Consider the following 14557-nt stretch of genomic DNA (forward strand, 5'->3'; position numbering starts at 1 on the left):
ATGGATGTGAGAGTTGGAACATAAAGAAGGCTGAGCTCTGAAGAATTGATGCTTTTGAACTGTGGTGTTGGAGAAGACTCTTTCGAGTCCCTTGGACTGCAAGGAGATCAAACCAGTCCATCCTAAAGGAAATCGGTCTTGAATATTCATTGGAAGGACTGATGCTGAAGCTGAAACTCCAATATTTTGGCCACCTGATGTGAAGAACTGACTCATTTGAAAAGACCCTGATGCTGGGAAAGATTGAAGGCAGGAGAAGAAGGGGTCGACAGAGGATGAGATGGTTGGATGGCATCACCAACTCGATGGACATGAGTTTGAGCAAGGTCTGGGGGTTGGTGATAGACAGGGAAACCTGGCATGCTGCAGTCCATGGGGTCGCAAAGAGTCAGACACAACTGAGCAATTGAACTGAGCTAATGCTAACCTATATCTCTGAAGAGGAGCCAAAGTGACCTCTTTTTTTTTCTTTGAAAGGTGCATTCATAAGGGCAGTTCAGGTCCAAGTGAACATATCAGTTCAGAGATGTTGCTGCTCACAGCAGGCGAGGCTGTGCCAGGAGTGCAGAGAGGCACCTAGAGGAGAACCTGCCTCCTGCTAGGTCCCCCAGGAGGTGCCTTCCAGGTGGGGTGCCGGCACCCCCACCCACCTCCCATTTCTGCCCCAGAAGCCTCTCTACAGCCTTCCTCCACTCACTGGATTCTCAGATTCTCTCCAGCCTGCCCTGTGCGAGGAGAGGCTGGTAACCTCATTTCTAACCTCAGTTCAAGGACTAATGGGTGCCTTGTGTCCCTGCTCCCAGCAAGCACTCTTCCAGAGAGCAGATGCTTAAACCAAGAGACCACCCTCTGTGGGCTGGGTACGGAGCTCAGGATCTCGAGCTAAAGGGCCTGAGCTCAGATCCCAGTCCCATCCTAAAGAGCCTGGCAGGCTATGGTCCATTAGCAGAAAGTGTTAGTTGCTCAGTCATGTCAGACTCTTTGCAACCCCGTGGACTGTAGCCTACCAGGCTCCTCTGTCCATGGGATTTCCCAGGTAAGAATACTGGAGTGGGTTGCCATTTCTTCCTCCAGGGGATCTTCCCAACCCAGGGATTGAACCTGGGTCTCCTAAATTGCAGATAGATTCTTTACCGACTGAGCCACTAGGGAAGCCCCAAGGGGTTACGGTCCATAGGGTCCCAAAAATTTGGACATGACTGAAGCAACTTAACATGCATCAACAATTTAATGACATTGAATTAATAATTCTAATACTATAGCAATATAATCATAAATTTGTTGTTGTTGTTCAGTTGCTAAGTCTAGTCCAACTCTTTGCAACTGCATGGACTGTAGCACGCCAGGCTTCCCTCTTCTTCACTATCTCCCGGAGTTTGGTCACTTTCATGTCCATTGAGTCAGTGATGCCATCTAACCATCTCTTCTGCTTCCTTCTTCTCCTTTTGCCTTCAATCTTTTCCAGCATCAGGGTCTTTTCCAGTGAGTCAGCTCTTCGCATCAACTGGCCAAAGTATTGGAACTTCAGCTTCAACATCAATCCAATAGTAATCAGTTGCAATGGCAGGGAATTTGGAGCATCTCCCAAGAGGTGGTGGGACAGTGCCTTGGAGGGAGAAGGGAAGAAGCGCCATCTCTCTCTTCCTCCAGAGCCTCTTATGTGTGGGGCCATGTACTCTGGAAGTCCCAGTGGCCCTGCTTCCCAAATTTTTCTCAGCATCTTTGACCAGGCTCCTGGTCTTCAGAACTCTAGCCTGGGCTCTTGGGAGGGGCTTAGACCCCTGGTTGAGGTTGGAGGAGAGGGGGGACACAGTGACCAAGTCTTTTCTCAGGAAAGGAAGGACTGACCCTTCCCTGGGGAGAGGACCACTCCCTCTCCCTCTTCCCCAGGGGGACACCATGCCCTGGAGGCTGGGGAGATTCCAGAAGGCCTCTATTATCACCTGGAAGGAGGGATGAGCCTGAGTGGGGCCAATGGAGAGGAAAGAGAACATTTTTAAAACCACAGAGGCTGTGAAAGGAAGCAGGGGCTCCCTCCCCATGATGGCCTTCTGGGGTTGGGGGGCACAGCCCCAGGGTGGCTGTGGCTATGACGGGGGAAAACTTCAGAGTCACAGGCTCTTTAGCTGAGCAGAACGGTCGTCTGGAGAGGAGAAGTAAAAGTGCTACTGCTAAGTCGCTTCAGTCGTGTCCGACTCTGTGTGACCCCATAGACGGCAGCCACCAGGCTCCCCCGTCCCTGGGATTCTCCAGGCAAGAACACTGGAGTGGGTTGCCATTTCCTTCTCCAATGCATGAGAGTGAAAAGTGAAAGTGAAGTCACTCAGTCGTGTCCGACTCTTCTCGACCCCATGGACTGCAGCCTACCAGGCTCCTCCGTCCATGGGATTTTCCAGGCAAGAGTACTGGATCGGGTTGCCATTGCCTTCTCCAAAGTAAAAGTGAGGCATCTGTAAACACACTGGCTCTGGTTTAGACTTCAGGTAATGCTTGGTTACTACAGCACAAATAGGTCCTCAGGGCTCAGGAGCATCATTTACGACTAGAGTAAATCCACAGAATAAGAAAGGACTAGTTCCCCCCATGCGGGATGTGGGGAACAGAGAAGGGCTGCATAGCATGGGGTCTAGAGCGTGGGTATCAGTGACCTAGGCTGAATCCCAGCTCTACCCCATCAGCTGTGAAGCTTTGGCCAGGAACAGCCTTCAGGGTGTGTCCTGGGGCCCAAACCCATACAGGTATTTCCTCAGTCTGTCTTCACACCAGCCCCAAGAGCCAGGTCCTGTTAGGGTCAGGGAGCACCTTCCATCATCTGTGAAGCAGGGATAACAGCAACACTCATGTCACAGGGTTATCGGGAGGATCAAGCAAGTAAACATATGCAAAGCATTCCTAACAGTTGCTGTCACAGCACAAGCTGTATATTAGTTATTTGCTATTTTTGTTTCCATGGGAAAAAAAATAGTGTGACTTGACTAATATCTATGATTGTTTCCAGCCTCCCCTAGAGCATGTGCGCTAGGGTGTGAGTTGAGATTCAGCCGTTATGTCTGTGCTTTTCTAAAAGTAGTCCCCAGATCTCTACCTGTACCAGATTCACCTGATTCCAGACCCAGACCCACCCCCAACAAACCAGCATCTCAGACGGTGGGGACACAGGAATCTGCCTTGATTTAGTTGAACTCCACTTCCATACACAAATGAGAAACCGAGGTTCAAGGCTCCATGCCACATGTGCCAGGTGACACATGGCTCTTGGGACAGAACCCCTACTTGTCCTTGGGAATGCTAGACTCCACCACCCTGCCTCTTGGTTTCTGGAACCTTCCAGATGACTCCCATCTCACAGCTGTCCTTCCAACCTCCTGCCACATCTTTGACTCATGGAGTGCCCTCTTCCTCCATTGCAGACATTCCTGGTCCGCCGGGACAGCAGCTTGAAGCACCTGGTGCTCTGTGTCCACTTCCCTTCCCTGAACGAGAGCTCATCCGAGGTGCTCGAATACACCATTAAAGAAGAAAAATCGAGTGAGTACCATCTTCCCATTCTGCCTCCAACCACACAGCGGCAGCAGATGCTACACCCTGTAACCACAGACACTCCCCTCAGGCCAGAAGGCTCTAAAGTTAGAAGAAGGGGGGAAGCTTTCATCTGCTGAAGTTGTTTGGCTCAGTTTGTTCTGAACTCAGGTTTATCACTCAAAGTCAACGTGTTCGCACTCACCCGTGTCACAGCTCGATGGCTTTGCTTCCTCAAGGCCCCTGTGAAGTTTCCTTTTGTTTAGGTCATGCTAAAGAAAGGGAAGGAAAAGAGGGGAAATGTCTGGGGCCCTGGATCCTAGTGACAGCTCAGCACACAAACTGTGATCTTGGACAAGTCACTGAACCTCTCTGAGACTCAATTTTCATATCTTTCAAATGGACAGAATAGGCTCTTCCTGTGTGTATCCCACTGCCTTTGTGAGGGTCAAATGGACAAGCACTTTGAAAAACAAAAATCCTGTGTGTGCCCAGGGGTGCCAGGAGGCAGGCTTGGGCCTCTGTGGAAAAATGTTTGGGGACGCCAATCAAGGGTTGGTTTGTGTGCAACTGAAAGTGTTTGGGCTTCCCCCTCCTCTCATGCGCCATGCCGGTATTAAGATCCGAAAAGCTTAATTGAAGAAATCTGTAGACTATTCTGAGCACCAGCTCAGGTCCCTTATAAATGGATCCAAGAGTGTGGGAAGCTTTTTATTCTTGGTTAGCAGCAGAGTAACAACAGTTAAACAAAGATAAAATATTTAAGTGTTTAGGATAGAAATACATAAGGTAATCAAATGTTTGCATAATTGAATGTTAAATGTTGTTGTTGTGTAGTCGCTAAGTCGTGTCGGACTCTTTTGCAATCCCATGGACTGTAGCCTGCCAGGCTCCTCTGTCCCTGGGATTTCCCAGGCAGGAATACTGGAGAGGGTGGCCATTTCCTTCTCCACGGGATCTTCTCAACCCATGTCTCTTATGTCTCTTTCATGGGCAGGCGAGTTCCTTAGCATTGAGCCACCTGGGCAGCCCAAATGTTATATACATATGGTACATATTTTTACAAATATTTATTCAATATTTTAGGGTGCTTGTTTCTTAAGAGACACTTGTGCCCAACACTGGGAAGATGTAAGATGAAAAAACAGAGTTCTGGCCTCAAGGCTCTCCCAGTCTAGTTGGAGGGTGGGGGACATGGTGGGTGGGAGAGACACAGACCCCTGCCCTTGCTGTGCAGTGTGACAGTTGTAACTGCACAGGGACCTCCAGCTCAGGAGCACAGAAGCTGCAGACCATTGTGGGAAGGATTCTGGGAGGATGTGAAAGAGAAGGGAATACAGGCTGGATCCAGAAGAGTGAGGATGTTAATTTAATTATATGCTAATTTTCTAGCTCAGAGGCAGAGGAGCATGCAAAAGCAGGGGCAGATTCCTGTTCTTGGCAAACACTGAATGGGTGAAACATCACCTACTCATTTGTGTATTTAACAATTGGTTATTAAGTGTCTCAGCGTGGTGTCGGGAGCTGCTGTAGCACTAGGGACACAGCAGGGAACAAAACACAGGCCCTGCTCTGAGAGAGGAGACGATAAATGAGTAAGTGATGTAAGGTGATCATCTGATGGAGAGCCATGCTATGGAGAACATGTAAGCGGGAAGATTAGCCAGCTGCTGCAATAACAACAAAAATTGGAATAGCTTGAGTTCGATCCCCGGGTTGGGGAGATCTCTTCGAGCAGGAAATGGCAACCCGCTCCAGTATGCTTGTTTGGAGAATTCCATGGACAGAGGAGCTTGGTGGGCTACAGTCCACAGAGTTGCAAAGAATCAGACACCACTGGGCGACCAACACTTTCAAACTCAAAAGTGGCTAGTTCCTGATCATGTGCAAGATTCCTGGTCAGTGGGGAAGGCTCATTCAGGGACCCCACCTTGAGCATGCAGCCTCCAGTTTCCTGTGGTTGCACAGGCATGCATGCTAAGTCACTTCAGTCTTGTCCGATTCTTTGCAACCCCATGGACTGTAGCCTGCCAGGCTCCTCTGTCTATGGAATTCTCCAGGCAAGAATCCTGGAGTGGGTTGCCATGCCCTTCTCCTGGGGATCTTCCGGACCCAGGGATCAAACCCTTGGCTCTTCTGTCTCCTGCATTGGCAGGCAGGTTCTTTTACCAGTAGTGCCACCTGAGAAGCCCTCCTGTGGTTGACTCCATGCCAACCACATGGCATGCCTTCCACATGGTAGGCTGGAAGGGGAAAGGGGAGTCTTGTGGATAGGTCTTACCTCAATGCCTGTAAGTGGGTGTGACACTTGTGCTCACATTCCATTGGTTAGAACGTCCTCACGTGGCCACGCCCAACTGCAAAGGAAACTGGGATATGTAGTCCAGTCATCTGCCGCTGCGGCTGCTAAGTCGCTTCAGTCCTGTCTGACTCTGTGCAACCCCATAGACGGCAGCCCACCAGGCTCCTCCGTCCCTGGGATTCTCCAGGCAAGAATACTGGATTGGGTTGCCATTTCCTTCTCCAATGCATGAAAGTGAAAGGGAAGGCAAAAAAAGCCGGGATCTTGGTGAACTGCTCAGAGTCTGCTCTCTGGGTAAAGGGTAAGGAGTGTGTGGGGTTGTTAATTTATAGAGCAACCCGTAATGACTGCTGTCCTACAGCATCCAGTAGGGATCTCAGAGAAGAAGGAGAATGTTACAGTTTCCCCAGACCAAACATGTTAACTACAGAAGGAGTGAGGTTGTTTGGGGCACCCGGTGGCTACACAGACCCTGGGTGCACTTTTGATCTGGGAAAAAGACAGCCATCAGCCTTCCTGCTTATGGATTCATTTCGTCCTGCTTCTTATGGCGAGTAACCAGGCTTTTGGGGACTTGGCTGCCCAGAGTACCTACAGGAATCAAGTATCTACAATCCTTTAGAAACCCAGGAGCCAATTGCGCTCCTGAATTTCAACACGAACTTTGGGAAAGTAGCTGAAAATGGGGGTGTTGTGCTGAGCCGGTTACACGTCAGCACATGTGCAAGAAGTGGAAGGGGGGAGCACAGTTTCAAGCGCAGGCCGACCAGGGAGCCTTCGTGGAGGAAAAGGAGTTGGGCTGGATGGATGGAATGTCTAGAAGCTCTGCTTTCCAAAATCCTTGGCCCCCGAGCTTCTTTTCCCACCTCCCTGCCCCATCTCCAGGGTAATCACTTCTAGGTCTTCCCACCCCAGTGACAGTCTGGCTGCCCCAGGCTTTTGGAGCTTGGTTGGGAAGCACGCACAAGGTCTAATCCATGAAACCAGATGTCACATCTGGTTGTGTGTCTCATTCTTGAGTAGGAGCCCAAGGAATACGCCAAGGCATTCAGAATGAAGGAAGCTTCCTTCTCTGATTTCATGTCTTCCTCCCGGGGCCACGTGGTAGAATCCATTTTCCATTTTTAAACCTTTAAAAATGTATGCTCAGCTTAGCTGAAAAGAGCATCAAAACCCAAACCAAACATCCTTCGTGAAACATAAATCTTCTAAATCACAATTCGTATCCATTCCCTGTGACTGCACAGATGTCGTCTATAGGTTTGTATGTGTTTCATTTTGCTCTTTTTTTTTTTTTTTAATTTTACTCCTCTGCTCCCCAAACCTCAATCCTGAGGTCTGCCTCTAGAGAAACCAGACAACAGCAAGAAAGCAGCAGGTGGCGTGTTTCTTTGCCACATCGCTTCGCCGCTTCCACCTTTGTGCTGTCTTCCTGTGTGGTTCCTGCTCCTTAACATGATGGTCAAGCACAGACCAGGGAAGCCACACTGCCTGTGTTGGAATCGGAGCTCTGCCTTTAACCACCTGTGTGACCTTGGGCCCCTCGCCTAACCTCTCCAGGCCTCTAAGATGGGGATGATAATGGTGCTGCTGCCATAGCGGGCTGGAAGGAGGAGTTAGTGTATCTGAAGTGCTTAGGGTAGTACCCAGAGCACCCTAGAGGGTAATAACTGTGTTTGTTATTATCACTGTTGTTGTTATTGCTGCTGTTATTAAGGCTCCTTCAGGACTAAGACACAAGGAAGAGTAGACTAAGCCTGCACACTGCGCTCCAAGGCTCTGGGTATATCCCAGCCTGTGGGGCCTCACCGTAGTCCTCTGTGGGAGGAAGGAGCCACCAACTTCTTGCATCCTCCTGTGGCCATGGTGGCTGCGGTGGGGGGTGGCCTGAGGAGGAAGTGGGCAAGGGAAAGGCCCAGAGCCTGGACCTGGGACCTTTTGTTGGGATTCCCCACACAGAACTGAGGCGAAGGAAGGAGACAAGGGGATCCCCCAGGATGTGGGCAGTCGGCCTCATCTGTGGCCCGCCTCTGTTGGCCTTGAACGAGAGAGACCTTTGCAGACCCCCTCTGTGCCTCTGTGTGCTCGGGTCATCCTCTAGTTCCTTGTTAAGAGTTTTTTGGCGAAATCCTGAACCAGTCCGCTCAGGCTAGCTATGCTGTGGTGACAAACAGCCCTGCCCTGCAGAGACTTCTATACCCACAGCACTGCACTCACAGTAAGTGAGTGCTTCTCACTCACATCACGTGTCAGCTGAGACTCTTTACAAAAACATTTCACTCTGCAGTCTGGGCTGAAAAAGCAGCACCCAGGGAGGGGAGGGTGCAGAGGGGACGGAGAGAGATGGCAGATTTATTCAGAGGTGGCAGAAGTCACTTCCCACCACATCTCATTGGCCAAAACAGGTCGAATGGCCAGACTGGACACAGTGGGATGGAAAGTATGATCCTCCTGCCAGTGTGTGACTGGCACGGAGGGGTGGCGGCTGTTTTGAACAACTGTTGTCAGCTATTGCACTCCTGATTCCCCTCTGTGCTGCTCCAAGGTGACACGCGTGTCACCACTTAGCTTCATCAGGGACACTCAGAGGCCAGACGTGTATGTGTGGCAGGTGGTGGCTGAGAACTGGCAGAAAAGACATTGGCTCGGGGGATATAGGAGGCGAAGGGACAGGACACAGGATGGAGGTCTGACCGGCCTCCAGGTGCAGCCTTGCCCCTTTATGGCTGAAATTAACTAGCTGGCTGGGGGACACGAGCTGTCTTTTTCATTAATCTGCACCCTTGAAGATGGCAGCAGTGACACCTTCATGTGATGGCATTTTCTCCTGGCTGATATATAACAGAAAGTCAGTTGGCCCCATCTGCAGAAGCAGAATCATGAGACAGCAGCGGATGGTGTGGTCTGGCCCCTACAGGAAGTGACTGCCCGGTACTCAGTCTGAGCCACTTGGCCTCGTTTCGGGGCAGCCCCACTTCCCTTCTTGCCTATCCCCTAGTCCACACTGACCCCTGGCAATAGAAAGGCTGGCCTGTTGAACTCAGTTAAGATTTCTTCTTGTTTTTGAGCAGATCTCCCACCCTTGGACCTGTGATTTGGGGCCAACTAGTTGAATGAGATAAATACACTTGTGCTTGGGAACAAAGCCCACCTCGGTGGTGAATGTTGTGCTGATTGGTGCTGATGATTATCACCACTGGATTGGGGGGCCTTTCAAACCAAGGAGGGGAGCAGTTCTAGATGAGTCCTCCCAGGCAGTAGAGATCTGTATGTATTGGAGGGCAGAGTGTCACACAAATTGCCTTTGAGGTCCGCACTGAAGATTTGCTTTGGTGCTCTTGGGTTTGACCCTTTCACCAACTGAGCCATTATCCTAGAATGAGATTTCACCTGTATTTCGGCCAAAACATATTAAGTCCATAAAAAGGTAAGGAATGATTATGTTAAAGTCAGGGTTGGTATGAAGAAGGCAAGCTCTTGATATTTTATCAGGCAGGGGGCATTGTATCATGGTGAGTCTTGTGCTTTTGTCAAGGCAAACCTCTTTTGAGATCATGAGCTTTGGAAAGACTGACAGTTCTAGGTTTTTATTCTGTCCCTGGCATCTTCTGACATTAGACAAGTATCTTAACATCTCTGTGCTTCAATTTTCTCGTCTGCAAAATGGGAACATCTGTAGCATGGCTGTTGGAGGATTGATGAGTGAACACAGTAGGGATGAGAGGCAGTGCTGCCTGGCACATAGGAAGTACTCAGCCTCGGACCTGTGATATTGTGACCTACAATTAGAAATATACACGGTTTTCATTCCCATTCCTGGCACAGAGCTCCCTCAGAATTTTCTAAGTAATAAGAGCCATAACTGTAACTTGAGACACATAACAAAGCCTTTCAACCACACCTGAGTTTATGTCAATGTGGTGACTTTGGGAAAGTACCTAAGGATGGGGGTTGGTTGCCAGGAAACCAATCATTCGATTGGAATGTTGGAAATTTCAGTTCCACTCCCAACCTCTGGGAAAGGGAGAGGAGCTGGAGGTTGAGTATCTCTGATGGCCAATGATTTGATCAATCATGTCTGTGAAATGAAGCCTCCATAAAAATCCAAAGGGACCGGGTTCAGAGAGCTTCCTGGTTTGTGAACACAATGGAGATTGGGGAGAGTGGTGTGCTCAGAGAGCAGAGAAGCTCTGGCCCCTTCCTGCATACGTTGTCCTGTGTGTCTCTTCCATTTGGCTGTTCCTGAGTTATGTCTTTTAATACAAACCAGTGATCTTGTGAGTAAATGGGTTTCCTGAGTTCTGCAACCCACTCTAGCAGATTAATTGAACCCAAGTCATCAGAACCTCCGATCCCATAGGTGATTGGTCACAAGCACGGGTAACAACCTAGACTTGTGATTAGTGTCTCAAGTGGGGTGGGATCTGACGCTGGCTCTGGGTACATAGTGTCAGCATTGAGTTAGACTGGGAACTTCCCTAGAGGTCCATTGATTAAGACTCTGCACTTTCAATGCAGGGGGGTGTGAGTTTGGTCGGGGAAACTAAGATTTCACATGCTGCATGGCTCAGCCAAAAAAAATATGTTGTTACATTTTTGAAAATAAAGAACTGAGTTAAATTGTAGGACACCCAGTGGGCGCTGGAGAATAGCTTGGTGGTTTGGAAAGCACAGACTCTGGGCTTGGTGTCAGAACAGAGGTAACTATAATATCCTAGTGCTGTCTCCTGACAAAATGAAGTCATGTATGGGGGAAAGCTGTCACAGTGTCTGAGTGTAGTAAGCACTCAATAAATTCTAGCAGTTATAATTAGCTGTGGGGTTGAGTAACATGCAGCTCAGACCTCAAAACCATCACTTCCTGCAGCGCCGTGCTCTTGCAGGACTCCTCTAAGAAGTTAATTCATTCTTCTTATCTCATATTGGTTATTACCTGTGCAGGTTTTGGCAAAAAAAAAGTAACCGCAGTTTGTATCTTTCTATTTTCAGTAATTCCTCTTTCAGCTTCCAGAATTGAGGTTGGTCTAGGAAAAAATACATCATCAGATAATTGAACTCCGAGAACCTTACTGTAAATCTTTGACTTTGTTTCTTTCTTTTTTTTTAATAGATTTTTGAATCATAGTGGTGCATATTTTTTAGCCTTCTTTTTTCACTTAAACATTTTATTATGAGCTTTCTCTGTGTTATTAAACATTTCAAAGACTTTGCATCCAATGAACTGTGTGCTGAATGACACTTAGGAAGGCTCTGTAAGACACGGCGCCTGACATTGGCCAATGCTGAGCGGACCCACACGCACTTAACCAGAAATGGAAGTCAGATGGTCATAAGAGCTAGAATGTTAGTGTGCACTTTGAGGGCACCAGGAGTTTTATCTGGCTCTGTGGAAATGGAACACCAGGGGAGGTTTTGACAGAGAGGGGAGAAAGATCCAGGCCACGTGGCCTTGGAGGCAAGAGAAGAGGGAAGTGGTTTGTGGAGGGAAGGGAAGTGTCACACTGTCACCAGGCCCCAGAGAGTGGCCTCAGCCTGTGTGTACAGTGACTGCCACCTTCAGGGGCTTTGCAGCTTCAGAAGATGTGTCTGAGAGAGAAGACAGTCCAACTCAGCGGCTTCAGAGAGCCAGGGGCCTCTGCATAGCTACAACCCCTCTTTTTGGGGTGACTCCAGAGGGATCGGGCCCCAGTGCCTCCTGGGCTTCCTGTCACAAGAAAACTATGGGTTTGGATTATCAACATTTGTGTCTGGGGCTCCCACCTTCCTTTCCAGCTGTTTCTGCCTCCCTCTGCCACCTTCCATGAAAAACTGCTCTCGAAATTCTCTAGCCAGTAAACAGATTCATACTAACGTATGAAAGACTAACACCATCATAAAGTAGTGCTCCCAGCCACAAGGGCGTGCATCTCAGTGGGAATAGTTACTGTACTGATATTACAGGGGTGGAGTGCCAGGCATTGGCCAGCAAAGAGTGGGAGTTGGTTTGTCCTGGCCGTCCTGAAATAGCAGAGGAGGGGGCACCTGCTTTCATTGAGGCTCATCTGACCTCCGGCATCCTCCCCATGCCCACCACCCGCCCAGGCCGCAGACTTCCTGTTGAGACTACTTAGGTGGACAGTGAAGTTCTTATGCGTCTGCTGCCTGATGGAGGCAGTTTCTCCCAGGTAACCTCCACAACGAGGCCCCTGGAAGACAACTAATGCTTGCATCCACATCTGGCGCCGTGCTCCTCCACACTCACTGTGTCACCCCACCTCTGGGCTGTGCTGGGGGGGCTCGAAGCCCTCTCCTCTCAGCCAGTCAGCTGTACTCATCTACAGAAGGGTAGAGCTTCTGTCTGAAACATCTGTGGTCCCCATAGCCTAGCAAAGGGTAGCACCACTGCTCAACCGGTTAGTCACACCTCACACTTGTGCAGAGAGTCTCTAGGACCCAGAGAGTGTGCTTTGGAACCCAATGGATCCAAACTCAAATGCCACCCCTTTGCGTTCATCAGCTGTGAGGGCTTGGCCATGCTACTCAGTCATCCACCTAAATAAGCCTTGGTTTTCTCGACTGTGAAATGACCTCATAATCAGAGTGATGACTAACTGAAACTACATGGAGTCGGTACTCATGAAAAGTTAATTGCCTCTTCCCCTTCTCTGCTCACCTTCACCCTTGACAGAGAGGTCTTGGAGTCAGAAAACCTGGATTTGCGTTCAGTTCTCCTGCTTAATTGGCTCTGGGAACTCAAGCAAGGTGTGATTCCTGGGCCTCACTTTCATCAACCATAAATAGGGTTAAAGATGCCCCCAAGGAAATTGCTGTGGGGAATAAACAAGAAAACATTCAAACATACCTAAAACCTGACAGAGATTCCAGAGCAAGCTGCATACTACTGCATCCGTCCATCCATTCGTTCCCGTGTGTACATAACTAGCAGCTATTGAGCCCTGGGCTCAGAAGAGACCAAATTCTACTCTTAGAAAGATCACTTGGGTAGCTGAGTGGGTTGGAAGAAACAAGGCAAAGTGCTTTTTACAAGTGGCTTTGCAGTTCTCATTGGTGTCCCTGTATGGAGCTTTGCTCTGGAAGGAGTGCCCCCAATATTCAGGACTTCTTCGGGCTTGTTCCAGGGGAACTCAGATTTGAGAGTTCTTTCCCGAAAGGGAAAGCTGATTGTTACCTCTGGACACTTTTTAAAAATTTTATTTGGCTGCGCCGGGCCTTAGTTGCAGTACGCGGGGTCTCAGCTGTGGCTTGTGGGCTCTGGATTCCTGACCAGGAATCGAACTCTGGCCTCCTGCACTGGGAGCACGGAGTCGTAGCTACTGGACCACCAGGGAAGTCCACCTCTGAGGACTTCTGAAGCGCCTCACAGATTTGCCTGGCTCTGGACGCTTCCAGGCAGCCTTCCCACCAGAAAGAGGAACAGCATCAGTGTGAGTTTATGCAAAACCATGTCGGGTGTCAATGAATGGGGTTCTAATCTGGCTCCACCAGTAACCTGCTGTGTTACCTTAAGCATGTCACCCAATGTCTCTGGGCCACCTGACCTCACCAGGCAAGAAATGGACATAAAATGCCTTGGAAAGATGAAGCCCCATACAGAGAGAAGGTGCTCGTCTTGGTTTGCCTGGCCCCAGACATCCCAAGTACTAGGATAAAAAGCCTCACCACAGGTGAGGAAAATACATGTTCAGTGTCCCAGGCAACCCCGCTGGCCACTTGGGAAGCCACAGTATTATGCCTGTCCCATCAACTTTTCCTTTCTGCCCAAACTATTTAAGGAAGCAGTCAGAAGTGAAACCTTCTGGAAAGTTCTGTAGAAATGGACTAGTGACTTCTATGATTTTGTGTGCGCGTGTGTCCATCTCCCTGGATATCAAGGATCTGCCTGCAATGCAGGAGACAGAGGATATGCGAATTCAATCCCTGGGTTGGGAAGATGCCCTGGAGAAGGAAATGGCAACCCACTCCAGTATTCTTGCCTGGACAGAAGTCTGGGGGTCTACAGACCATGGGGTTGCAAAGAATCAAACACGACTGAGCAATTAAACCACCACCAGTGCAAAGAATCAGACACGACTGAGCAGTTACACCACCACCATTTCTCTAGATCTGTTAGGAATCAGAGAATAGTTTGCATTGCTTTTATTGGCAGTCCCAAGTCTGTTACATACATTCTGTTGTGCTTTTTGCTGTCTCGGCCTTGGTTTACACAGTGGAAACTTTCAGGGAACTCGCCGCAGTGGAACTTCCCCTCTTGAGATGTTTCTTTAATGTAGTCGTTGTTTGCAGTTCAAGACTGCCCTGGGAAGCCCCCAGGTGAGACTCAGTTCTTCAATACTAGACCCTACCCTTGAAATCTTATATAGCCTTTGGCCCCAGCTACTGGGGAAACTCCCTTGTACCAGACTGTGTACCAGACTCTCTGTGTACCAGGCATGAGGCCGTCTTCATGGAAGCCATTCCTCGTGTCTTTACCACAGCCCTACGAAGCAGGTGCTAGACCCCCATTTTGCAGCGGAGGGAATTGTGCCCAAGGATGAAACTGGGACTGAAGCCAGGCTCTCAACTCCATGTTCAAAGCACCTTCATCTGAGCAGGTTGCTTCTTGTCTTGCCTCCGTGGTCCTCATGTGCATGGGGCTTCAAGTTAGGGCTGGTGGGGGGCACAGAGAGCGGGGTGTCGAGCAGACCATCATGGCGTATACATGAGAACTTTGAAACTACCCTCCGAGTATGTGAATAT

The 14557-nt window shown here is 49.3% G+C and overlaps 1 protein-coding gene across 1 annotated transcript in view; it reads left to right on the top strand.

Moving 5' to 3' along the window:
- Positions 1-14557, top strand: part of RIN3 (Ras and Rab interactor 3) — a 136400-nt gene that overhangs the window by 57130 nt on the left and 64713 nt on the right. The window contains exon 3 of the mRNA XM_027520982.1: positions 3411-3528. Coding sequence (XP_027376783.1) covers positions 3411-3528 — 118 coding nt within the window. The remainder of the gene's footprint in view (positions 1-3410; positions 3529-14557) is intronic.

The sequence above is a fragment of the Bos indicus x Bos taurus genome, chromosome 21, assembly GCF_003369695.1.
Source record: "Bos indicus x Bos taurus breed Angus x Brahman F1 hybrid chromosome 21, Bos_hybrid_MaternalHap_v2.0, whole genome shotgun sequence".
In the NCBI taxonomy this organism is placed as follows: Eukaryota; Metazoa; Chordata; class Mammalia; order Artiodactyla; family Bovidae; genus Bos; species Bos indicus x Bos taurus.